General features: G+C 40.0%; 1 protein-coding gene across 1 annotated transcript in view; it reads right to left on the reverse strand.

Moving 5' to 3' along the window:
• The window catches only part of NOL10 (nucleolar protein 10), an 85,133-nt gene extending 66,731 nt beyond the window's left edge, over window positions 1-18,402 (reverse strand). The window contains exons 1-9 of the mRNA XM_061210584.1: window positions 18,243-18,402; window positions 14,489-14,534; window positions 12,131-12,229; window positions 9,327-9,404; window positions 8,042-8,079; window positions 6,374-6,510; window positions 5,568-5,633; window positions 3,753-3,813; window positions 1,432-1,517 (exon numbers count right to left, since the gene is read on the reverse strand). Of these exons, the coding sequence (XP_061066567.1) occupies window positions 1,432-1,517; window positions 3,753-3,813; window positions 5,568-5,633; window positions 6,374-6,510; window positions 8,042-8,079; window positions 9,327-9,404; window positions 12,131-12,229; window positions 14,489-14,534; window positions 18,243-18,308 (677 nt within the window). The 5' untranslated portion in view covers window positions 18,309-18,402. The remainder of the gene's footprint in view (window positions 1-1,431; window positions 1,518-3,752; window positions 3,814-5,567; window positions 5,634-6,373; window positions 6,511-8,041; window positions 8,080-9,326; window positions 9,405-12,130; window positions 12,230-14,488; window positions 14,535-18,242) is intronic.
• Between the last annotated feature and the right edge of the window lie 6,606 nt (window positions 18,403-25,008).

Consider the following 25,008-nt stretch of genomic DNA (forward strand, 5'->3'; position numbering starts at 1 on the left):
AAGTTTCTGATTCATTTTCTTTCATACCTATTTGACGAATACTAATAAGCATTTTCCGTTGCTTTATTCTATTAACAAATGTAGAGACTCATAATTCAGTAATCTGCACATTAATGTTTTATGAGTTTTTCTGTATGTGTACTTTTCACAATAAAAATGTCGAAGTAATTCCAAAACAAAACGAAAAATCAAATGTAGAATGAGTTTTCCATTTTTAGATTGTTTAATATACTATATTCCATACCATGACTAAGGAAGTTATTCATTAGTATTACTTTAATAAAACTCAGTAACAATACTCAGGAAAAAAATTTCCTATACTCACTTTCAATGTCGTAATTAAAAGAAGGAAAAAATTTTTTCTTTACTTATGACAGAGGGAAAAATGTATACATTAGAAACAGACATCTTTCCATTCAGTGATTCTTAGCTTTTTTTCCTAGGTCAAGAATGCTTTACAAAGCTGATTTTTTCAAAAGAAAGAACTATATTTCTTCTTCTCTCCCCCAGAAAAACGCAATCACACAAAATTCTACAATAAATTTAGAGTTAGTCTCTCTTAGCCCACCCATCTAACACTCCACCTCCCGTGTGACATGACTGTAGATAAATGTCTGACCAACTGAAAAGACAAGGTAAAATGACATTTCCATGAATAACAAGACCCCAGAGAAGGGGCGTTCCGAGCTGATTACAGCAACTAATCCCATGTCAAGGATCTGACAGAGTGATAATCTGCACGTGTTAATATGAGCACAGAAAAATGTCTGAAGGGAATTCCCTGGAGGTCCAGTGGTTAGGACTCAGAACTTTCACTGCCGGGGGCCCGGGTTCGATCCCTGGTTGGTGCAGTAAGATCCCGCAAGCCATGAGTCAAGGCCAAAAAAAAAAAAATGTCTGAAAACATACGTACCAAGCAGTGTAACAGTAAGTACTCTTGTGAGTGGGAAAAGGACAGGGGGCTTATAGGTATTACTTAATTCAAGCTTTAGAGGTTTTCATCCCCCAACTGTGATTTACTTTTCCAATTATTTTAAGTGTAGGAATGGCCAAATAGGAACAAGAAAATATCAAAAACATTGCTTCCCTCTACCTTAGAACACAAAGCACATATTTTTGTTTGTTAAATGGAGTGGTGGACTCCTGGTTCCACCACCATATCCTACAGAATGGGAAATACAAATTCCTGCAGTGTATTTGTTTTAACAAAATTCCACGGCAACTAAATAAACAAGGAATTCCATCTGGCTTCCCCACTTAGTGAGCTTTCACAGGAAAGGATTTTTACATAAAACAATCACAAAACCACAACCTCAGATAAACATGTTTTAAGAGCGTCATCCTTTAGCAACTGATTTTAATTTAGTGTTGATACGTTTGTTTAAATCAGAAGCTGATGAGTATTTAAACGGCGACTTCACTCCCACTTACTCTGAATCAGCTGTGACGCTACTTAAGGCGCAATCCAACAGGCCAACCCTGCCACGCGTCCTCGGGTCCCAGCACTCCACTCGGCCCTAAACAAACAAAACACAGTCATTTTAAATACTAGAAAATTTTTAGACAAATACCAAAAAAAAAGCCTCATTAACACTGATTATCTCGTGGGGAATAAGAATTTAACTTTTTCAAACTTTTTACTTATACCCTTTTTAGTACTGTTAAATGTTTTATCATTAGCTGCATTTCTTTTATAATTTAAAAGAAGAAAAGGATGGTTAAGAAAAACAAGTGCAAAATGTGATGCATGATCCTTGAATGGACCTTGATTTGGTTGGTGTGGTAGAGGGGAGAGGAGTTATGAAAGACATTTTGGTATAACTGGGAAAATATAAATTTGTAAATATTATTGTATCAATGATAAATGTTCAATATATGTACTACAATAACTATCACAGAAGAAATCAAAATCCAACAAATAATATAAAAATGAGGACTTCCCTGGTGGCGCAGTGATTAAGAATCCGCCTGCCAATGCAGGGGACACGGGTTCGAGCCCTGGTCCGGGAAGATCCCACATGCCGCGGAGCAACTAAGCCCGTGCGCCAAAACTCCTGAGCCTACGCTCTAGAGCCCGCGAGCCACAACTACTGAACCCACGCGCCACAACTACTGAAGCCCAAGCACCTAGAGCACGTGCTCCGCAACAAAGAGAAGCCACTGCAATGAGAAGCCTGCTCGCCGCAATGAAGAGTAGCCCCCGCTCGCTGCAGCTAGAGAAAGCCCGCATGCAGCAACAAAGACCCAACACAGCCAAAAATAATAAATTAATTAATTTTTAATTAATTTATTAACTGTCAACATAGTTTTATATGTTTCTATTAAATCAACCTCATGTGTTCCATTTCAAATTTTAATCTTTTAACATAAAAATAATTTGAGTAAAGAAACCTAAATTTCATCCAGATGGATTGGTTTAATAAACTACAGTACATTCAAACAATGGAATCCTATCCATCAGTTTAAAAAAATTACTTTAGGGGCTTCCCTGGTGGCGCAGCGGTTAAGAATCCACCAGCCAATGCAGGAGACTCGGGTTCGAGCCCTGGTCCGGGAAGATCCCACATGCCGCGGAGCAACTAAGCCCATGTGCCACAACTACTGAGCCTGCGCGCTAGAGCCTGCGAGCCACAGCTACTGAAGCCCATGAGCCTAGAGCCCGTGTTTCACAACAAGAGAAGCCACTGCAATGAGAGGCCCACACACCGCAACAAAGAGCAGCCCCCGCTCGCCACAACTAGAGAAAGCCCATGTGCAGCAACAAAGGCCCAATGCAGCCAAAAATAAATTAATTAATTTTTAAAAAATTACTTTAGATTTATAAGTAATTACAAGTACCAATGTATAAAGACGTACATTATATACCATTACATTAAAAAAAAAAAAAAGCAAATGAAGAACCATGGTATAATTTCAATTTTGTGAAAAACTTTTAAAACCATGTTACTAACACATATGCATACCTGCACATACATAGAAAAACAAAAAAAAAAAAGGAGAATACTGCAAGCCATTAAAGAGTTACCTAGGGTGTATGAGGATTTGGTAAAACTGGAAGGCACAGAAGGGTACTTTTTTAATAATACGTTTTTTTGACATTTTTACCTTTTTTTTATTATGAGTATTTAACAATATGGTAATTAAAAATGCAAGTCTAGAAAAACTTCTGGTAATCATGAAGGACACTGATTCAAAGGTGCTGTAGTTTAAAATGAAAATGTTGTGCATTTATTGAATGCTACTGTAGAGGATGTCCAAATCACAACCCTATATACCTTTCCAGTTTATAATGTTTTCTAATAGGTTCTTTCATGTGATTCTCACCAGCACAGCACCTCTATAGAGTTGCCAAGGTAAGTATTATCATCTCCATTTCACTGACGGGAAAAACAAGCCTCAGGGAAAGTCAGTCATAAAACTGACAAGCAGCAGAGAGCTGGGACTGCCTCCTGTTAAGAACAAGAGTGGCAATCACACTGGAGCTGGCAATTCAGCAGCAACTTCAAGTCTCACCCCCGACGATGACGGCCCTCGCAGACCAAATCAACGCACAAGGGGCACGGTCTGCAGCAACGGCACAGCTGCATCTCTGTGGAACGTGACCCACGGTCCATACGAAGAGCAAGCCAGTGGCTTGTGGCTTCATTAGCACCCTGCTCTTAGGAACCAAGCAACGCTGTCTTTAAATAAAACTCCATTCGTTATCAAATATAGAGCAAATGTTCTAAAAAATTAAGTCAACGTACGCTTACCTCTATTGTTCCTGTGGCAAATAAGCCATGCGCTGAATTTACGTCACAAACATTATTCTCCCTAAAATAGTAAAGCGGTAAGGGAGAGAGTTTTAGCATCTACTTTTGCGGGGGGCGGGGACGACAGACACTCAATAAACTTTCTAAACAAACAGTAAACCCAATGCTGTGCAGAAGGTCGCAGCAGATTCTATCGCTCATCTGCATATGCGAAGCACCGAGGCATCAAAGAGGCCAGTGCATTGTACACAGTCCCCGCAGTTTCAGACCCCAGGGTGACACTCTATCTGCCAGGGGACGAGACAAGGAAGGGCATTCTTCAAAAACACTATTCCACCATCGCGAGAACACATTTCCCAATATATTTTCTCCCAAAGCAAAAAGAACACAGGCTATCATTACACCAATCCTGAGACTTGACCCGCTTGTTGAGTACACTGATCTAGGCTCGCTTTCTTTTCCTGCAAAATGGTATTCACCAACCTCATATGGTGGTTGTGAGGATTAAATGAAAAAACTACATGTTCAGCACAGCGTCTAGAGTTTATGAGACACTCAAATAAAAGTTGTTATTATAAACAGGAAATTCTGCTACTAAAGAGCAGATAACTTTTTATTATTCAAGGATGCATCATGACATTACTATAATTTCTTTTTAAAGAAAATAAGAGGGGCTTCCCTGGTGGCGCAGTGGTTGAGACTCTGCCTGCCAATGCAGGGGACACGGGTTCGAGCCCTAGTCTGGGAAGATCGCACGTGCCGCGGAGCGACTAGGCCCGTGAGCCACAATTGCTGAGCCTGCGCGTCTGGAGCCTGTGCTCCGCAACAAGAGAAGCCACGATAGTGAGAGGCCCGCGCACCGCAATGAAGGGTGGCCCCCGCTTGCCGCAACTAGAGAAAGCCCTCGCACAGAAACGAAGACCCAACACAGCCATAAATAAAAAAAATTAAAAAAAAAAAAGAAAAGAAGAGTATTTCAAATCAAGGTGGAAAAAAAAAAAAAGAAACCCAGAGTTTACCTGGTTTTTATCACTACCTGTTCTTCCAACCTTTAAAAATCCCTTTCAAAGCAATAAGGAAAATCCAACAAGCTCATTATATACATAGGTGAGAAGTAATCCAGCTTCCACTCTATACTAGCTGTGTGAACTTAAACAAGCTACTTACCCTCTCTGAGTCTCAGCTGCCCTATCTGTAAAATGGAGATAACATAGTACCTATACTGTAAAAATTTGTTATAAGTTTCAAATGAGTGAATATATATAAAATCCTGAATAATGCTTGGCACATAGTAAGTGCTTTCACTACTGCTGTTGTTGCTATTACTCAGTATTAATCCTATTATGACAGATTCATTCCTAAAGGATTTCTCTATGAATAAAACAAAAGTACAGACCATAACATATGATGAAAAGAAAACGTGAAAAAATCTTAAATGTCTGCCAGCAAAAGCATAAAAAAAAAAATTAAAAAATAGTACTCCAAGTTATTTCAAAATTTCTCTATAAAAGAAAATATCACAAAACTAAATCATAAATGAAAATTTAAAGAACACAGCAAAAAACAGTAACTGAATTTCTGGAGTGAGTTAAAAACTCTTCACATATATTAAAAAAAATTTTTTTTAAATTTTACAACATCACCAGGTCTTTTAGTGAATTTTTTGTGTGAGAAAAAATTTAATGTTACTCTTTTACCTAAGTTGCCCAGAGCTCTGCTTAAATGCAACACATGTCATGTGACAACAAATTGGGCGTCTGGCTTCATCTCCTGGCCAAAATAAATACAGCAGGATTCTTATAACAAAACACTCACGCAGCATCAGTCTGTAGAGGATTCAGGAACCGTCCTTGTTCCAAGTTTAATCTATAAACTTCAGAGCTGCCAAACAATGAATAAAGTAAAAAATCCAGTAAACTACAATGAACGTTTCTTCAAATAAATATAATTTTTAGAAACATGTATCTGTCATAAAGCATCACTTCCCTTTGTAAAACTGATACAAAAATGTATTCTAAACCTAAAAGATAACCACCTTACTTGTAAGTTTGTTCATGCATAAAAGTGATTTAAACTACCCATGTGCCGAGGAAATATTATGAAGTCATTAAGTAGAATATTATTTACAAATAACACAGAGAATACAAGATCCAAAATGTATCTGTAAGTGTATGTATATAAGACTACAATGAAATAACAATAAAATACTAATAAGGGTTTCCTCTGAGTGGCATAATTATGGGTGATTTTTTTTTCTTCTTTATTCTTTTTTATATTTTCCCAATTTTTTAAAATGGATATGTATTATTTTTATAATCATAAAGAAGGTAGCATTTAAGAATAAAAGTTTTAAAATGCATGCAATGGGGCTAAGATACTGACTTCACACCACTGCTACACTACTGGGTCACCCATGTCTCTCTAGATTTAGAGCACCATGCTAATAGAAGTCAAGGATGTAATTCCTAAATGAGCCAGTCACTTTGGAACTACACTCTTTGAGCAACCATAAGGCAGGGATAATGTCTTATTCTTCTTTTAATCCCTCTCCTCAATTTTAAGAACAGAAGTTGCTTGGGGAGGTGGAAAGGAGAAAACAAAGGGTGATTAGATCCCAATACCTTGCGCCAACAAAGTACAAGTCACAGGATGGATAATGGTAAGAAAAATCTCTCCCAAACTTTGGTATTCTGGTTTTGTAGTAGAAACCTGATTGTGAATGAAATTCGATGTATCTATCATTATGCAGGAAGACAATCTGAAAATGAAACAAGAAAATTAGTTTGCTTAGGTTAAAGTATTTATTTCATCATCATCACGAAACCGGCAAAGCAAGAAAATCTCTGATCTCTCTCATCCTCCTTCTTGCTCTCTGTAAACGCATGTGTATAAACACAACTCGCCATCATGGTTAAGAAATGTGTTTAAGAATCAAACCTCTCGGGCTTCCCTGGTGGCGCAGTGGTTGAGAATCTGCCTGCCAATGCAGGGGACACGGGTTCGAGCCCTGGTCTGGGAGGATCCCACATGCCGCGGAGCGACTAGGCCCGTGAGCCACAACTACTGAGCCTGCGCGTCTGGAGCTTGTGCTCCGCAACAAGAGAGGCCGTGGCAGTGATAGGCCCGCGCACCGCGATGAAGAGTGGCCCCCGCTTGTCACAACTAGAGAAAGCCCTCGCACAGAAACGAAGACCCAACACAGCCAAAAATAAAAAAAAAAATTTTTTTAATTAAAAAAAAAAAAAAGAATCAAACCTCTCCATTAGTTACTTAATGCCTTCCTGCATCTTAGATAGGTTTTTTGGCAAACTTTATCTTCTAACTGAAAGACTTAATTCAAATGCCCTTCATTTATCTGGCACCAGCACTTTGTAATGAAGAGCACTGCTCAGTAACCTCAGTGAGTCATTTCCTATTTTACTTAAGAACACATTTTAAAAATCTCACTATTATCACACAGAGTTTGATAGACTCCTTGTATAAATTTAACTTTAACGTATTACAAAGGTATCTTAAAAATCTGCAGATGGTATTTAAAAGCAAATTTATCAATATCTAGAGAAAATATACTATAAAATTACAAGTCCCAAAACATGATAAACGGCTACCACAGGCAAAAGGATAAACTGTACTCCATAGTTTCCAGAACTGAAGACAACATAGAAAGCATGTCAGCTCTGAAAATTCAATTTTCCTTCATGATGACATCTGTAAAAGTTTTTCATTTTAAATTGAATAAGGCACTTTTACTGACAATCTTGTAACTGTTGAAAATTACTACAAGAGTTGAAAGATGCACTAATGGCACCAAAAAAGAAAGAAAAGGAAACATAAATATATTAGCTGTGTCTTGAACTGTTTCAGTATATGCACAACCACTTATTTGCAGGGTTAAGAGAATTAAACGTACAACACTGCTACTGTACTTTTCACATATGAATAAGAAAACGAAAATAATAAATGCAATAATGAAAATCACACATCTAGAACATAAGATGGTCTAAAAAGATGACTGCTACCAATTCTTAAAAATATAGAAAATGTTTCATTCATACATGCTATGGAAAACTTATTTCGATATTAGACTGGCCAAAGGCTATCTCTATCCCGGTTGTCACATACATGTGACAAACTAAATATATATTAATAGAAAACAATAGGTTTTATTTTACTATACAGCCATTTTAAATTTAACAATGGAAACATCATAAAAACACTTATCGTAAAAACAAATCCCACTCATTCACTTCTTGAGGACGGGCAGTAAAAACCAATGCTATAAAGCGTACCTTTGAATAGTCATCAGACAAAGTTTCAAAGGTGACAACTGAAAAATAAGAAATAGTAGGAAAAATACAATTATCAGTCCACTTTTTTAATAAAAATACAAACTTGATGCAAAGATTCTAACGCAACACAAATACTATATACAAATGCTGGGGTTTTCTTCCTTTTTTTGCACCTACATAACACAAGAACAAAGTTTCCATGTTATATTGTCCCCCAAAACACCAAATGGAAAATTAAAAGCTTTATAGTTTCTTTATACAGATCAGCTAGATTTTCTACAGAACTGAAGCAAATTAAATAATAAATTTACAAAACATAATGACTTCTAAATTTTGTCACAGTTTTTCTGAGATGTTCAAAGTAAAACAACAAACATTAAAAACTCAAAACGTTTTGCTTTAAAAAAGGTAACAGTAACTTTTTACTCATTCACAGTATACCTGCTAAATGAAAATAAAGAATGAAAACAGTTATTATTAGCGGCACATGGAGTTTGTCCTGTTTTTTAAAAAGAAGACAGCGAAACAAGTTAAGAGAATACATATCCCATTAACTTCTTTTCCCTCAATCTCAAACATGGGGCCACCACCTGACAAAAATACCTGAACTCTCCCATTTCAACCTGTGCCCTGTGCCAGGCAGAATTCTAAGAATGACCCCACTGACCTTCCCCCCGGGACAGTCCCCTCCTCCGGAGAGTGTGGGTGGACGCTGTCAACGTGAGGAGACACCGCTCTTGTGATTACATCACGTTCTATGGCAAAGGAGAGATTTATAATCACACGAGCCCTTTCAAAGCAGAGTTTTCTCCAGCTGGCGGCAGAGGGGTAGTCAGAGAGATTCACAGCACAAGAAGGATCCAATGCGCTGCTGCTGGCTTGAAGGAGGAGGGGGCCAGGTGAGGAGGAATGCAGGGGTCTCCAGAAGCTGAGCATGGCCCCAGGCTGACAGCCAGCAGCAAAGGGGTCCCTAGCCCTACAACCAAAACAAACTGCATTCTGCCAACATCCTGTATGTTTGAAAAGGGGTCTTGCCCAGGGCCTCTGGAAGAGTCCCACCTGGCTGACACCTTGAGGTCAGCCCTGAGCACAGAACACAGGAAAGCCTGGACGGACTTTACCTACAGAGCTATGAGCTAATAAATGAATCTTTTTTAAGCTGCCACATTTATTGCAATTTGTTACACAGCACAGAAAACTGATACACAACCCATGCCCATTTCAAAAAGCAGAAAAGCAGCCAAATATAAAAACTCTTTTTGTGATTTCAAATATAACCTCTTACCTTCTGAATCTAAACACCTTTCAAACTTCAAGGATAATTGATAGGTGTCATAACATCGAACTCGAGGTTTATATGTTCCTATAAAAAAATTTAATGTGATGTAAAACCTAAAGGACATACTTTTCATTATCAATATCCTGCACATATGTTGAGTATACTTTTTGTTTAGAGGTAAGTAAGATTCATTATAAGCACATCAAACAAAAAGAATTTAAAAGCAGCCCTCTCCTAAAATGGATGGCTAGTGGGAAGCTGTTGCATAGCACAGGGAGATCAGCTTGATGCTTTGTGACAATCTAGAGGCGTGGGATAAGGAGGGTGGGAGGGAGGCTCAAAAGGGAGGGGATATGGGGACATATGTATGCATATGGCTGATTCACTTGGTTGTACAGCAGAAACTAACACAACACTGTAAAGCAATTATACGCTAATAAAGATATTAAAAAAAAAAAGCAGACCTCTCCAACATTCCAAGGGAAAAATGAACAAAGGATATAAACAAGCAAGACACAGAAAATGTATAAACCTGTGTATGAAATACAAATAGCTAATCAACTTCACAAATAATCTAACAAAGTAGATTTTTTAAAAAATAGTTTTTGTCAATATTTATAAAATAGATAAATAATAAGAACCTGCTGTATAAAAAAATAAAATAAAATTCAAAAAACAAATTCAAAAAAAATTAGTTTTTGTCTATCAAATGGCAAAGATGAAAAAATGGTTAGTATCTGTATTGAGGTTGCTGTTCAAAAAAAGTTCTCTCATACTTTGGTGATAAGTATAAATTGTTACAAATTCTTTGGAGGACAATCTGGCAATATCTGTAAAATATATGATGCTCATACACCTTGTATCTGTATTTCAACTTATACAAATTTATTCTACAGAAACACACCCATAAGTGTACCAAAGACATGAAGAATGTTCACTGCAGCATTATTTACTGATGGCCAAAAATTGAAAGCAAATTAAATGTCCACTGATAGGGAAACGGTTAAATAAATGATGGTAAATCATTATAAAGGTTATAAAGAGGATGACGCAGACCTGTAACTCCTGACATGGAAAGCTGCCAAAACATATTACAAAGTGAAAGGGAGAGTGAGTACAGCGGGTGCAGTGAGGGCTGCAGAGTGGCGCTTATACTGTGATCTGGCTTTTGTAAACCTCAACAATGACAATGTTAGTACTCTGTACAGAAAGAAGATGGAGGAATAAGCACAGTGATATTTTGTATATTTTAGTGCCATCTTAGGGCCTTTCACATTTTATCTTATGTATTTCTATAATGTTTGCATTTTTTATAAGTTTATCATGAAAAGAAAAAGATTGACTTTTAAAACCACTAAGGATATTTTTAAAAGAAAGGAATGAAGTAGTCCTATGTTTTCTGGCATGGATCAAAGCCCAAGATCTCATTTAAAAATAGTATATAGTATAGTATATATACACACACATACTCTATATATAATATATATGTTATATATAATCTATAATTATAATCTAGATTCTGAACATAAAACTGGACGCTAAAAAATGTGGATAGTGTTAGTAATGAGACAACCATTGACACAGAACAAAAGAGACTAGCACGTGGATGTATAAAAGTTGTCAAATAAGAAAGTGGTTGGAAAAGAGATATAGATGGATAATGTTAAGCCAACAAAAAAAATGTAAGTGGACAATACCCAGGATATATGTAGCAAAATCACAACCAAAAACAGGTTGGGTAATGCTGTTCTAACTTATAATATATTAAAAGTTCCCTATATTTGATGACTTTTTGATACTGATGAGTACTGCTAACATAAAATCTTAGTGACATAAAAAATACTAGTATATGATAGAGAAAATCATTATGATAAAAATGACCTTTCCTATCATTCACTGTTGGTGGGAGTACAAAATGATCTGACTACTTTGGAAAACCATCTGGCAGTTTCTTATCTAACTAAATATATACCTACCCTATGACCCAGCAATGTCCTCAAAACAGACTTGTACAAGATGGTTCATAATGCTTTACCAGTAACAGTCGAAGAATGAAAATAGCCCAGATGTCCACCAAATGAAGAATAAATTAACAAGGTGTGGCATATTCCCATAAGGAAATACCATTTGCTAATAAAAATAGAACACATTACTGACACATATAATGACATGAATGAATCTGAAATATGAAGTCCTAGATGAAATAAGTCTTACACAAAAAAAGTACATAGTGTATGACTGCACTTACATGAAGTCCATTTAAAACAGGCTATACCTGTCTGTGGTGAAAAAATAAATCACAGCAGTGGCTGGCTACACATGGGTGGGAGCAGGGATTGACTGTGAGGGGCATAACGGAATGCTCTGGATGAAAGAATGTTTTGTATCTTGGTAGGGGTTTGGGCTACACAGGCGTATGCATTTGTCCAAACTCATCAATGTACTTACACAAATTTATCTTTAAAAAAAAAACCATAAACAAATACTGAACTCTAGTTAATGATGTACACACTGAGGTATTTAGGGGTGAAGTATACTAATACCTGCAACTTACTCTGAAATGCATCAAAAAACAAGATGGATTGATGGATGGCAGAAAGATGGACAGACAGATATGTGGTGAAGCAAATACAGCAAACTATTCAAGAATCCAGGTGACAGGCTGTTCACTATACAGTTTTTTCAATATTTCTATATGTTTGAAATTTTTTAATAATAAAATGTCAAGGTAATTTTTAAAAAGTGACCTTTCCCACCATAGCACTTCCTGCTACGAAGTATATGTAAATCATAACCAAAAAGATGCTTACCGGTTGCTAAAATATACTGTCCATCTTTTGATACCTTAATAGTGGTACAAACAGTAGGCATTTCAAAATCCTGAATAAGTTCAATTCTCCTACGGACATCTACAAAGAAAGAAGATAAATAACTGGTTTAACCGCCACGTGCTTACTCTGTGTCCAGGAAGACAGTATTCAGAGCGGTCACTACCAACGGCAACGCCTCAGTGCTTCCCAGCCTTGGGAAGGCGCGCGGACACAGCCCCGCCCATGACACAGCAAGCTTTTCTCTTAGCTCATACCTTATTTTTCTAAACTAAGTATTTTATTTTTATTTTTCAAAAAGGAAAAAGTGTCATCGTTAATTGGAAAAAAAAATGTCCATAATAGTGCATCAAACATCCAGTTTCAAGCCCGGGATAAAGGGGGAACAGAATAAACATTAAACCACTATTGTTATTCAATCATGGATCATGGCTAAGACAAAAATCTTTACCATTTTTTCTCCTAAATAATAACAAGTCTAAACCTTTAAAATCTTAAGTTTATATAAGAAGCTGCTACCAAGCTGACTTTTGCCTCTTTGTGGCAGCACTGATCTGCGGCCAAGAAGATCCAGGCTAGAGGAAGCCTTAGAGCAATCTCTCTGGGTCAAAACACTTAAACGTACTCTCACAAAAACTGGTTCCCTGCAACAAGAAAGTGTGGATTCTTGCTGGCTGCTAATTGTAACAATGTGCCCACCGTAAGGACCGTGTATGACTCTTTGGCACATTACTGCCTTGTTCACTAAACCAACCGAGCAGGAGTGGCCCACTCAATTTGGAAGACACATGATAGTTTTGAGATGGGCTGGAAAGGAGTCAATGAACAATTTTTTCCTCTAAGTAATCTGAATCTGTTTTCTTACACACTGGAGTGGAATGAGAGAATCAGAAGAAATCAAAATCAGTAAGCATTGCGAAAGCAGCAATTATTCTTTTCCTTTAAGGTTGTAATTTTCTAATTTTATATAAAGCCTACTTTTCCAAGATGCTTGCTTTGAGGTATTTATCTCACATCCAGAAACCTTTTCAATATCTTAGGTCTTTGATTTTCAGAAAATAACTTGAACAAAATATGTGGGAAGTTAATCATCTTTCAACGATGACAAGTTGTAATAGAGAAAATTTAATGAAAATTTGTCCAAAATGATTTAAGTTAAAAACTGATCTTACAAACCTACGTTCCCTGCTGTCATAACTTAAAGAATCAAAATCTTCTACAATGATCATATGTTCATGTTCATATGTCCTGTATGTAAAATTACTTTGTTCAGAAAGAAAATGTTCATTGTCTCTATATCTCAAAAACTGACAAATGGATTTAACAAATGGAAAAAGATATGATACACTGGAAAACAAAGTGATTATGGAACTGTTAGGAGAGCTAGTCCTTCTAGGACTGCGTGCATTCCTATTGGTCTTGCTGGGTATGGCAAGACTGTAAGGCCCTGGCCACTCCTTTACCTAAGCCATTTCTCAGCATTATTTATGCAGCTGGGAACCTCCACAGGTGAGTCTCCTCTAGACAAAGAGCATGCTTGTTCACTGCTTGCTGTAAAGGCAGTGGACTTCTCAAGTTCAGTGTTCCTCAGCTGCAACACAAACCCACTGCATGCAGTGCACCCATCTGGGCCACACTGAGTGCCCCTGTGAACTTGGGCAGGGGGGTGACAGAAGCATGCTGGTGCTCATGCTATCTGCTGTGCCGCCTGAGTAATGGAGCCCTTGTCTCTGACCCAGGAGTCTTCCGTCTTCTGCTATCATCCATGAAACAGTAACAAGCTAACTTACTCGTGCTTAAGTAGGTAAAATCAAACCCCATACCCACGGGACTGTATCAAGCACAACAAAGGTTTTCTTAAGAAGGAAAAGGGGGCTTCCCTGGTGGCGCAGTGGTTAAGAATCCACCTGCCAATGCAGGGGACACGGGTTCAAGCCCTGGTCCGGGAAGATCCCACCTGCCGTGGAGCAACTAAGCCCATGCGCCACAACTACTGAGCCCGCGTGCCACAACTGCTGAAGCCCGCACACCTAGAGCCCGTGCTCCCCAACAAGAGACGCCACCGCAATGAGAAGCCCGCGCACCGCAAAGAAGAGTAGCCCCCGCTCGCCGCAACTAGAGAAAGCCCACGCACAGCAACAAAAAAACCCAACAGAGCCATAAATAAATAAATAAATAAAATTTTTAAAAAAAAAAAAGAAGGAAAAGGGCAGGAAATTTTCCACTGCTTGAATTCCACTGTGTTTTTGTAAACCTTCACTTAAACAGGATAACAATAAATGAGAAAAGCATTATAACGTGGATCACAAATGTAGCTGAAATGAAAAAAATAATACTCACCGACATCTTTCTTCTGAAGTGCTCTCTTTTTCCTGTCAGAAAGCCACTTAAAGAAAAAAAGAGACTTTATTTTAAAACATATTTACTTGAATTGTTTCTCTGCTTACAAAAATAACACATGCTCATATTAAAAAATTCAAACTTTACAGGAATATATAACATAGAAAATGAAAGTACTCTGTAATCCTAACCCTACTGTTAACATCCTGTTACATGGATTTTTCTGTTATATATTTACATAAACTAGACAGTAAATTTTTAGAACTTCCATATTTTACACAAGAGCAAACTAGTTCATCTAATCAGCCTAAGGGAAAGGAGTAAAGCCTCAAATGTTATGGGCTATAACTAACATATGGAACTTCATTTAGGTGAAACTGTACAAAGCAAACATTAAATGGAGAAAGTTTCTTAAAGAAATATATTTTTTACAAAACATAAACCTAGATAAATAACTGACCAAATAGCTGACACTTGATAATAAAGAAATGATACTTTTAAAAGTCCCATTCGCTGACACCAGATTTTGTTCTGTAATTCCTGTACCTTATTTTAGCTTGCAGCATAGGTCCACTGCATGAACAGGTGCCAATGATGAAGCACTAATCACTACGATTACCTTAAAGCAGTGGTTCACAACCAGGGGCAATTTTGCCTCCAAAGGGCATCTGGCAATTCTTAAAGCGTACTTGGTTGCCACAATGGGAAGGGGTGGGCACTCCTGGCAACTAGTGGGTAGAGGTCAGGGATGCTGCCAAACCTCCTACAAGGCACAGGACAGCCTGTACAACAAGCACTGTCCAGCCCAAAATGTCAATAATGACGAGGTTAAGACACCATACCCTCAGGAAATCAGAGAAAAGCAACAGAAAAATTAACAGATGTCAGTTCTAAAAGCACAAACCCAATGTACAGCCCATGTCAGACACAGGACATTATAATCTTTAGGACTCTCTGGTCATGCAGTCCCACTCCTGAAGACCCTAAGTGTGATGCCTGAGGCAGTGTCGACACTGGAACAGGTGTCACTCTCATTTGAAGGGCCTGAGTCTGAGCCAGAGCTCTCCTCCTGCCCTTGTCTTTAGGGCATTGATGTACAGGTCTGTGCTAGTCCTTGTGATTACACTGCTCTGATTTCATTTTAGGCAGAAATGTTTCAATTAAAGGTGATGTTAAACTATATTTCTGGGCACTCGATACATTCTTCTACGTCAACCTAATAGAAGCAAAACAAAGGGCTTCTCCTTTAATAGGGGATTCGATTTCCTCTTCTCAGGGGGTTATGCTAAAGAAGGGGGCAGTTCATTCAATAGCTGGTCTCACACATCATGAGCTTGGGGCAAAGAGGAGGGGACTGAGATTGCCTTCTAAATGGGAGCCTGGGACCTAAAAGAGCCAGACATTCCTTACAACAGTGATGATGGAAAACAGTTGAAAAATGATGAAAAACAGTTCACTCTGGAGTTTCTGTACAAACTGACAGCACTACAGGAGAGCACACAAGACAGAGTCAGCACGGGGCAGGAATGAATCAGTCTAAGTTTTAAAAGTTCACCAAAGAACTGAAAGTTGTCACTGATATCAGGCATCCTCTTTGTGTTCTATAAAATCACAGCTGATAGAGAATGTCACTTTACCAATGCCAAATAATTTAACCAGAAACCCAGCAAAAGAGCTCTGGAAATGCTGATGACCTAATTCTCTCACTGGACAGGCACCTCGCCATTGTTGAAAAAAAAACAAAAGAAAAGAAAAGAAAAAAAAAAAACAAACCCTGCTTGATCTTACATTTGAAGTAGGTAAAGCAAAATAGGCAATTTGTTGATAAGTCAGAATTACTTTAAAAGACGATTCAGAGAGATTCCCTAACAGGATACACATACCTGTTTACTCAACATTTCCACCTGATGTTTATTAGAACATCAGACCTTCAGTATCAAAAATAAAACTTTTGATGCCTTTTGCTCACTACCTTCCCCCGACCCCCAATGTGCTCAATTCTCCATTTCAGTTATCAGCAACACCGTGTACCCAGTTATTCAGATCCAAACCCTAAGAGTTCTCTCTTGATTCTTTCCTTCACCTCAACTCCCTACGACTATCCAACCCTTTAGCAAGTCCCATTAGCCTACCTCCAAAACACCTCCTTTACCCGACCCAGTCTTAGCATCTCCTCTGCTACCATCCTAGCCCGGGCCACCAGTCTCTCAGTTGGACCACCTAACTCATCCCCACTCACACCCTCCCCAGCTGCAGTAATTTACCAGAGAGCAGCCAGTCTGAAACCCAGCAACAGCTTCCAACAGCACTAAGAATAAAACCCTAACTTCCTGCCTTGGCCTACAAGGCCCACCTCTCCAGCCTCAGCTGTCCCCACCCTCTTGCCCCACTCAGCATTCCACAGCCACAACCGTGCTTCTCCTGTTTCTCCAACGTGCCAAGTGCCTTCCATTGTGGGTCACTGACACTTTCTGTTCCCTCAGTATGGAAAACTCTTCCTTTCCCCCATCTTCACAAGACTCGATCCTTTTCATCAACCAAGTTTCTGTTCAAATGTTACCCCCTTGTAGAGGGGCCTTCCCTGAGGGCTTGAGTCCAAACCACTTTCTCTAAACAATTCATCCACAAGTGCTCTCTTATAGACACTCAGCACTCAAAGCACTTTTCAGTATCTGAAGTTGTCCTATTTGCTTACTTATTATCCTTTTCCCCAACAGGGAACCTTATCTGACCGGTTCATCACGTATCCCAAAACTTAGAACAGGGCTGCCTGCAGGTACTCACGTCTCAGCAAATGTGCAGAACCAAAGAACAAAATGAGAAGGATCATGCTGTGTGACAAACAGCTGGAGAACGAGGAGTTATTTAACATGAATTCTGAGAAGAATCTAATCACTGGCTCCAAATCTTTTTAGGGTCGGACACAAGGAAGAGTTACACTTATTCTGATTTCCAAGGGCAGGACTCAGAGCAACAGCGGCATGTAGAAAGGGGGCGTGTTTTAAAACAACTGTCTAACAAGCAGTCTCAAAATGGAAGAACTTCTGCCAAAAGTTTCTTCTCACTGGCAGTGCTTCGACAGCAGCCTGACCAGCACTTATGAGAAATAACATCCAAGCTACAGAGCCTAGGCGGATGGCTCTGGACAAGTCACCCTTCCTCTCGCTGGATCTTTTGCATATTTTCAACATGAAAAGATTGGAAGAGAATGGCTGACTTTCCAAACGCTTTCCAATTCTGATGTCCTAAGACTCAACGAAATCAAGTTAAGTTCAGCAAGGTTCAAAAATACTGCCGTCCACATCATAAATGCTGCTGACGCAAAGTCTGCATTTCTCTTCACTGCTGCATTTCTAGAACTTGGCATATAACAGGAATTCAACGAAAAGCTGATGAGCGGGCATTAAAATGGGGGAGAAATATCTGTCAACCAATCTGTCCACGTTTTCCTGCTCGGTGTGGCAGCGGCTGTGAACATTATACAAGCTCAAAGGGACAGTTCCTCTGTTCTAGAGAACTTTACCCCAAAAAAGTTCAAGCCAACTCATCAATCCTGATCACCCCTCGGCCCAGGTTCTGGCGCGGTAACAGCACTGTCCTCGTCTCCCAGCACCGACCAGCTCCCCCAGGCACCGTCCCTGGGCTCTGGGCCTCCCCTAGTCTGGGGCCGGCCCGGGCCCAGCGGAAACTACCAGGGACAGGGAGGAGGAGAGGGGCGGCTGCCCCGCGAAGAGGAGGACCCGACGTGACTCACCTCGGGAAGGGACTTGCCGCAACTGAGACTGTAAATCTTCACTTCGTTGAGGCTGGAGACCTGCATCGCGGCGCCGAGGAGCAGCGACCCCCGTTCCAGTCCAGGACGCTGCAGTGCACGCAAGAACCCGAATCTCAGGGCCTCCTGGGGCGCCTGGGCGGCGTGGGGCCCGGGCGCTGGCGCTGGGTGATGACGCACTTCCGGGCTCCGGAAAAAGCGCCGGTCCCGGAAGTGGGAAAGTGGCGGAGTTAGGGAAGGGTAACTAGTGAGGTCCGGGAGGCGGCGGGGATGGGAGCGACCTTAATACGGGGACGGCGAAGAACTGCTTTCCCTTGTCTCAGCAGGGAGGAGCAGGAAGCTCTTAGAGTCGCTGCTCAGGCCGAAGGGTCGAGGTACCCGGGAGGGCGAGGCTGTCTGGGCTGACTGAGGCTTTGGGGGGCCCGGTCAGGGAATCCAGGGAGAGAATGCGACCTGGGAGCGAATTCAGAGTGGAAGTGAGTTCTTTTCTCACCAGTGTTTCTGCAATATTCCATTAGAAATAAAAGCTTTTTTAAAATGATATTAAAAACATATTTTCATCTGGAATTGACAGTTATCCTGCAGGGGAGCAAAATTTTCCACCCCAAAATGTCTCTTTGGCATGCGGATTATTTCTAGCTGAAACCGATCAAGGCCCAAAAGAAGAAACAGGAAGAAACTTTGACCTTCCCCTTCACTGTCTAGAAGAATGTAGATAGAGGACCTGTTCTAGGAAGGGCGCTGTCGCCGTGGATAACTAGAGTGTGAACTGGGTGTGGTAGACAGGGAGGAACCTAGCAAAGTCTGTTAAAATCCCTCTCTGTGTCCCATTGTCTCTGTGATACCCAGCAAGCATTTGTTTACCAAATATTTGCTTTTTAATCTCCATGTCAGTTGCCTTCCTTGCCTTTGAAGTCTCAAACCAGTGCCCCAAACAATCTTTTTTGTCTTTAGCTGAAGATGGTATTTAAGATGAGGGTTTCCAGCATTTTGGTGCATTACTCAGTTTTCCTGGGTCTCTCCTATGTATACATGTTATTACACTTTTGTTTGATTTTCACATATTAGTCTGATGTCAATTTAATTCTTAGACCAGCCAAAAGAACCTAGAAAGGTAGAGAAAATTTTCTTCCTTCCTGGCAATCTCACTAAATAAGGAAAGAAAAGAAAAAGAGTAGTAAGAAGAGGGGAAAAAAGGTAAAAGAAGAGGGGAAAAAAGGTAAAAGAAGAGGTGATCAGGGAAGAAATGGATTTGAACCTGATGTTTTTTGAGATGGGTGTGTGACAGTATTGACAGACAGACCCTCACTTAAGTATTGTTTTCAGAAAGTTCACAAACTTTCTCTGTTGATCATCCAGTTACTTAGAGACTGTTGCCTAGATCTGAGGACTTAAGAATTCTTGGAGTGGTTAGATAAAACTTCAGCAGAAAGTGTCGGTTAACTGTGCAAAAGGGTCCTTTTGAAACTGGAGAGTAGTACTCACTTCACTTTCATATAACTGAGGTGGGTCCCTTTGAGCACAAGCTATATTGTTCATGGCAGAGTAAGGACTTCTGAGCTTAACAATTTTGTTCCTATTGTAACTGTCCTTATTCTACCTTAAAGTTCCAGTCCAAATTCTGCCTTCCGCCTGAGACTTTTTTTGAGAAAATATGCAGGACTGCCATCCTCCTTGGGGAGGCGGTGTCCCAAGGGAGAGAAAGATCATGGGCTTCAGAGTGGTAATAAAATAGGCCTTTTAAGCAAGTTGTAAAAATAGAAAACGTTAACAGAAACAGACTGACAGATCTAGAGAACTAACTAGTGGTTAGCGGTGGGGAGAGGGAAGGGGGAAGGGACACGATAGGGGTAGGGGATTCAGAGGTACAAACTACTGTGTATAAAATAAACAAGCTACAAGGATATATTGTACAGCACAGTGAATATAGCCAATATTTTATAATAACTTTAAATGGAGTATAATTATAAAAATATTGAATCACTATGTTGTACACCTGAAACTAATATTGTACTCAGCTATACCTCAATTTAAAAAAAAAAAATGGAAAATGCTTATTTTCCAAAATATGCAGGATGATTTCCAAGACACTTTGAATACTTTCACACACACAAAAATACTACCTTTATTATTTTTTTTAATAAATTTTTATTTATTTATTTTTATTTTTGGCTGCCTTGGGTCTTTGTTGCTGCGCGCGGGCTTTTCTCTAGTTGCGGTGAGCGGGGGCTACTCTTCGTTGCGGTTCCCGGGCTTCTCATTGGGTGGCTTCTCTTGTTGCAGAGCACGGGCTCTAGGCGCGCAGACTTCAGTAGTTGTGGCACTCGGGCTCAGTAGTTGTGGCTCGCAGGCTCTAGAGCGCAGGCTCAGTAGTTGTGGCGCAGGGGCTTAGTTGCTCCACAACATGTGGGATCTTCCCGGACCAGGGCTCGAACCCGTGTCCCCTGCACTGGCAGGTGGATTCTTAACCACTGCACCACCAGGGAAGTCCCTACCTTTATTATTTTCAAGAATGTATTGTAAAGACCCATTGAGTGTAAACCACAAGCATGTCTGTCGCTTATTAAGTGACATGTATTAGGTATAAGATATATAGATATAGCCTACTACTAACTTTGATAATAAAGAGTCCTAGGCCATTTCACTTTACCTTATTCAATCCGATTTCCCTCTGACTGACCCCTAGATTTGCCATCTGCCTCATGAATATCCATTTCATTACTCTGCTTTTGAATCTTGGCTGATGCTCATTTGAAGCCCTCCCCTTGTCCTTATATCCAGAGGCCACCATCTCCTCAAAACTCACCTTTTGAATATTTTTCTCATTCTCCCATGCTTTCACTGTACTGAATAAATAACTTTATTTTTTTTGCAGATTTTTATTATTAAAATGCACAGTAATTTAACACATCCTACAGACAATGAACATGGATGCCATGCTATACTAGATGCCTGTTCTTGGCAGTTTCCTTCAGGCACTCTGGTTTCCTTAAGTCACAATCTCTCAAGGCTAATTCAAATATCATTTTTTTAAATAGAGCCCATAAAGCTTCCTTTTTTGTTAAATTTGGGATGGGCTCCTTTTTTAAAATTTAAAAAATTTTTTGATTTCTATACAATTTTTAAAGGTTACTTTCCATTTACAGTTATTACAAAATATTGGCTGTATTCCCTGGGTTGTACAGTACATCCTTGTGCCTATCTTACACCCAACAGTTTGTACCTCCCACTCCCCCACCCCTGTATTGCCCCCCACAACTGATAACCACTAGTTTGTTCTCTATATCGGTGAATCTGCTTCTTTTGTTATATTCACAAGTTTGTTGTCTTTTTTAGAACACAAATAATACATATAAGTGATATCATACAGTATCTTTCTCTGTCTGACTTATTTCACTTAGCATTATGCCCTCCAAATCCGTCCATGTTGCTGCAAATGGCAAAATTTCATTCCTTTTTATGGCTGAGTAATATTCCATCATATACATATACCACAGTTTCTTTATCCATTCAACTGTTAGTGGACACTTAGGTTGTTTCCATGGGGGGTGGACTCCTTTTGAACATGTTCTTCACCCTGTTATTTTCTTTCTCCCTCATTTTCATTACTCTAGGAAATTTTTAAACATATTTAGAAGTATAATAGTGTATTGAACTCATGTACATAAAACCCAGCTTCAACAATTCACACATGAACCATTATGTTTCAGCTATACCCTCACCACTTCCTCATCCTCGGATTATTTTGAAAGATTTGAAGTAAATCCATGGCAATTACCTTTGTGGTTTGTAATGTACTTGTAAATATTTCTTGTAAATATTTCTTGATAAAAATGAGTCAATTAATCACTCCACATCCTGACCCAAAGTCCTAATTCTTTGTCCCGTACATTTTGGCCTTTGGAATATTGAAAACAGCACAGCTCTCTGCCAAATGATTGTTTCAAACATGCCCATTTATACATCTTCCTTCTCCAACAAGAAATGTCAGAGAGTCAGGAACCACACTGCAAGGAACATGGTGTTTTCTGCCAGGTAGAACAAGGTGTTCTTGGTCCTCGGTGCCAGGATGGTGCCCTTCCCGCAGTCACTGGCCTGAGGGTTCAATCCTCTGTATTCTAGGGTTGTTTTCCACTGAGGGTGGAACTACAAAGCAGGTGCTGCTTCTCGGGTGTTTCTAGTTTCATCTCTGACACAAATATTCAGTCCCTAGACTGTGATGAACTTGAATGTGGTGCTTTATCCAATGCCTGTGCTTGGAGCTAAGAGTCCAGTCTTCAAAGCCAGACTGCATGGGTCCAAATCCTGGCCCTACCACTGGCTACCTGGATAGAGGCTGGATAGAACAAGTTCATGTAATCTCTCTGCTTCTGTTTCCTCATCTGAACAATGAGGATAATAATAGAACCTACCTCAGAGGGTTGTTATAAAGATAAAATGAGTGTGTGTTATAATTCACTGAGTCCAGGATACCTATTTTTATCATCCCTGAAATCAGGTGTGTCTTGTGTATCATGCATATTTAATTGACAGTGTTTTTCTTCTAATGGTACATGGGATAATGGTGCATCTTATAGTTAATGGGCTTTTAGATTCAATAAAATACAGTACATATGAAACGCTTAGAACTGTTCCTAACATAGTAAGCACTATTTATTAGTTATTATTATTTACTCCTGGGAACAAAAACATTAAAAACTGTCTAAGAAAAAAATAAAGTTGTAGACTCCAAATAATCTTAACTGCTGTGTCATTAGTTGCTAATCCAGAGACCTTCAAGTAAACATTCAAGATTCCTCTCCCAATTCTTTACATCCACAGCCAATCCAACTCCAAATCCTTTTGATTCTCCCTTTCAGATGTCAAATTCATTCTTCTCTGTTCCCACTGCCAGAGGAATTCAAATTTCATCCTCTCCCACCTGGCCATCGCAATCCTTTTATTCTGGTCTTCCTGCCCCAAATCTGTCTCTCACAGGAGAGAAAGTCATGTCTCTAATGGGCAAACCTGATCACATCAACAGTCTAACTCGAAACTCTTTAGTTCTCCCCAAGCCTAGAAGAACACATCTGAACACCTTTGCTGGCCCCTTCCGACTTTCCCAGCCACCGTACCTGATGCTGCCCCCTCCCCAGCTCCTCTCACACCCCCGCTCACTCCCTAGACTCTCCAAACTGAATTACTCACAGCGTGAAAAATACGAGACCCTCTCTCACACCTCCTTCGAGTCTTTGCACCTGCTCTTCCGACTACTATTAATCCCACCCTCTGTGTACCTCAGTAACTCCCATTCATCCTCCTTCATCTCCAGGGGACCTTAAATACCTAGATTCTCATCATACATTGTATATAATCTCACTGCAGTGTTTCTTAAACTGGTGCTTACAGTTGTATTTGCAAAATAACATTTCGTTTTGTTTTTGTTTTTTTTTCTATTTCAACAATAATCTTTTAACCAACTGATTATATTCACCAAGTGGTTCACTCTCCAAGTCAAATCCACCGGGAAGTCTATCTGCTTTATCTCCAAAGAAGGTTTTCCGGATTTCTACACTGCCACTGCCACCCACTGCCTGGCTCCCCAAGCTGCCAGCTGGTCTCCCTGCTTTCACTCGTCCCCTGACCCTCAGCCCTCAGAGCAACCTTTTTAAAATATTGCATCAGATGGTTTCGCTCCCCTGCTTAGAATCCAGTGCACTCACATTTAAATCCAAACTCCTTCCTGATGCCTAACAAGATCCTCCACCACCTGTGTTTAGCCTCCCCAGTGACTTGGCCACACTGTTTTCTTGCTTTTCTGGCCTCAGGGTCTTTGCACTTGCTGTTCTCTCTGTCCAGAATGCTCTGTCCTCAGCATTTCCACAGCTGCTACTTTGCAGCATCCGGATCTCATTTCAAATGTCACCCCCCACCCCCAAATGCCTTCTCTGACCCACAGCAGCCCTGCCACCGCCCAGCTGCGTCCATCACATCCGTGTGCTTTATTGTCTTTCTTGCATTTATTACCTGACATGACTTTACTCTTTGACACTTGAAGTGTTTTATACTCTGGTTCCTCCATGCTCACTAGCGTGTAAGCCCCGTGAGAACAGGGACCTTACCATCTGACTGCTATACATATATGTAATTATATGCAACACTGAGAAGAGAACAAATATAAATATTTGTTGAATGAATGAAAGAGGAAGATGTTACTATAAGTGATCCCCAAAGATAACGTTTCTGTCTTCCAGACTCCTGCTGATCGCGTGGTCTTCTTCTCGCCTGTCAGACCCCATTTCAGAATACTGATAGCTATCCACGCCCTTCCCAGCCCAGGATGCCTAGCTCACCCACTTCCCTGTTACTCTGAATCATTGCTTCGGGTTCCGCATAACCTGCAGAGGAACTTTCCACACCTTAAAAATACCACTAACAACTGGATTAGTTTTCTATTGCTAATAGCAAATTACCACAAACTTGGTGGCTTAAAACAGCGTAAATATTGACCCACAGTTCTGTAGGTCAGAATTATGGCGTGGCATGGCTGGTTCTCTGGCAGAAACTAAGGTGTCGGCCAGGCTGGCTGGTCTGGAGGCTCTGGGGAGAAATCAGCTTCCCAGATCATTCTTGTTGTTGGCAGAATTCAGTTTTCTTCAGTTGTAGGGCTGAGATCCCTTGTTTCCTTGCTGGCTGTCAGCCGGGGGCCACTCCCAGCTCCCAGAAGCCATTCTCAGGTCCTTCCTCCGTGACCCCCATGGGGAGCTCA

Source organism: Eubalaena glacialis, chromosome 14 (assembly GCF_028564815.1).
Source record: "Eubalaena glacialis isolate mEubGla1 chromosome 14, mEubGla1.1.hap2.+ XY, whole genome shotgun sequence".
Lineage (NCBI taxonomy): Eukaryota > Metazoa > Chordata > Mammalia > Artiodactyla > Balaenidae > Eubalaena > Eubalaena glacialis.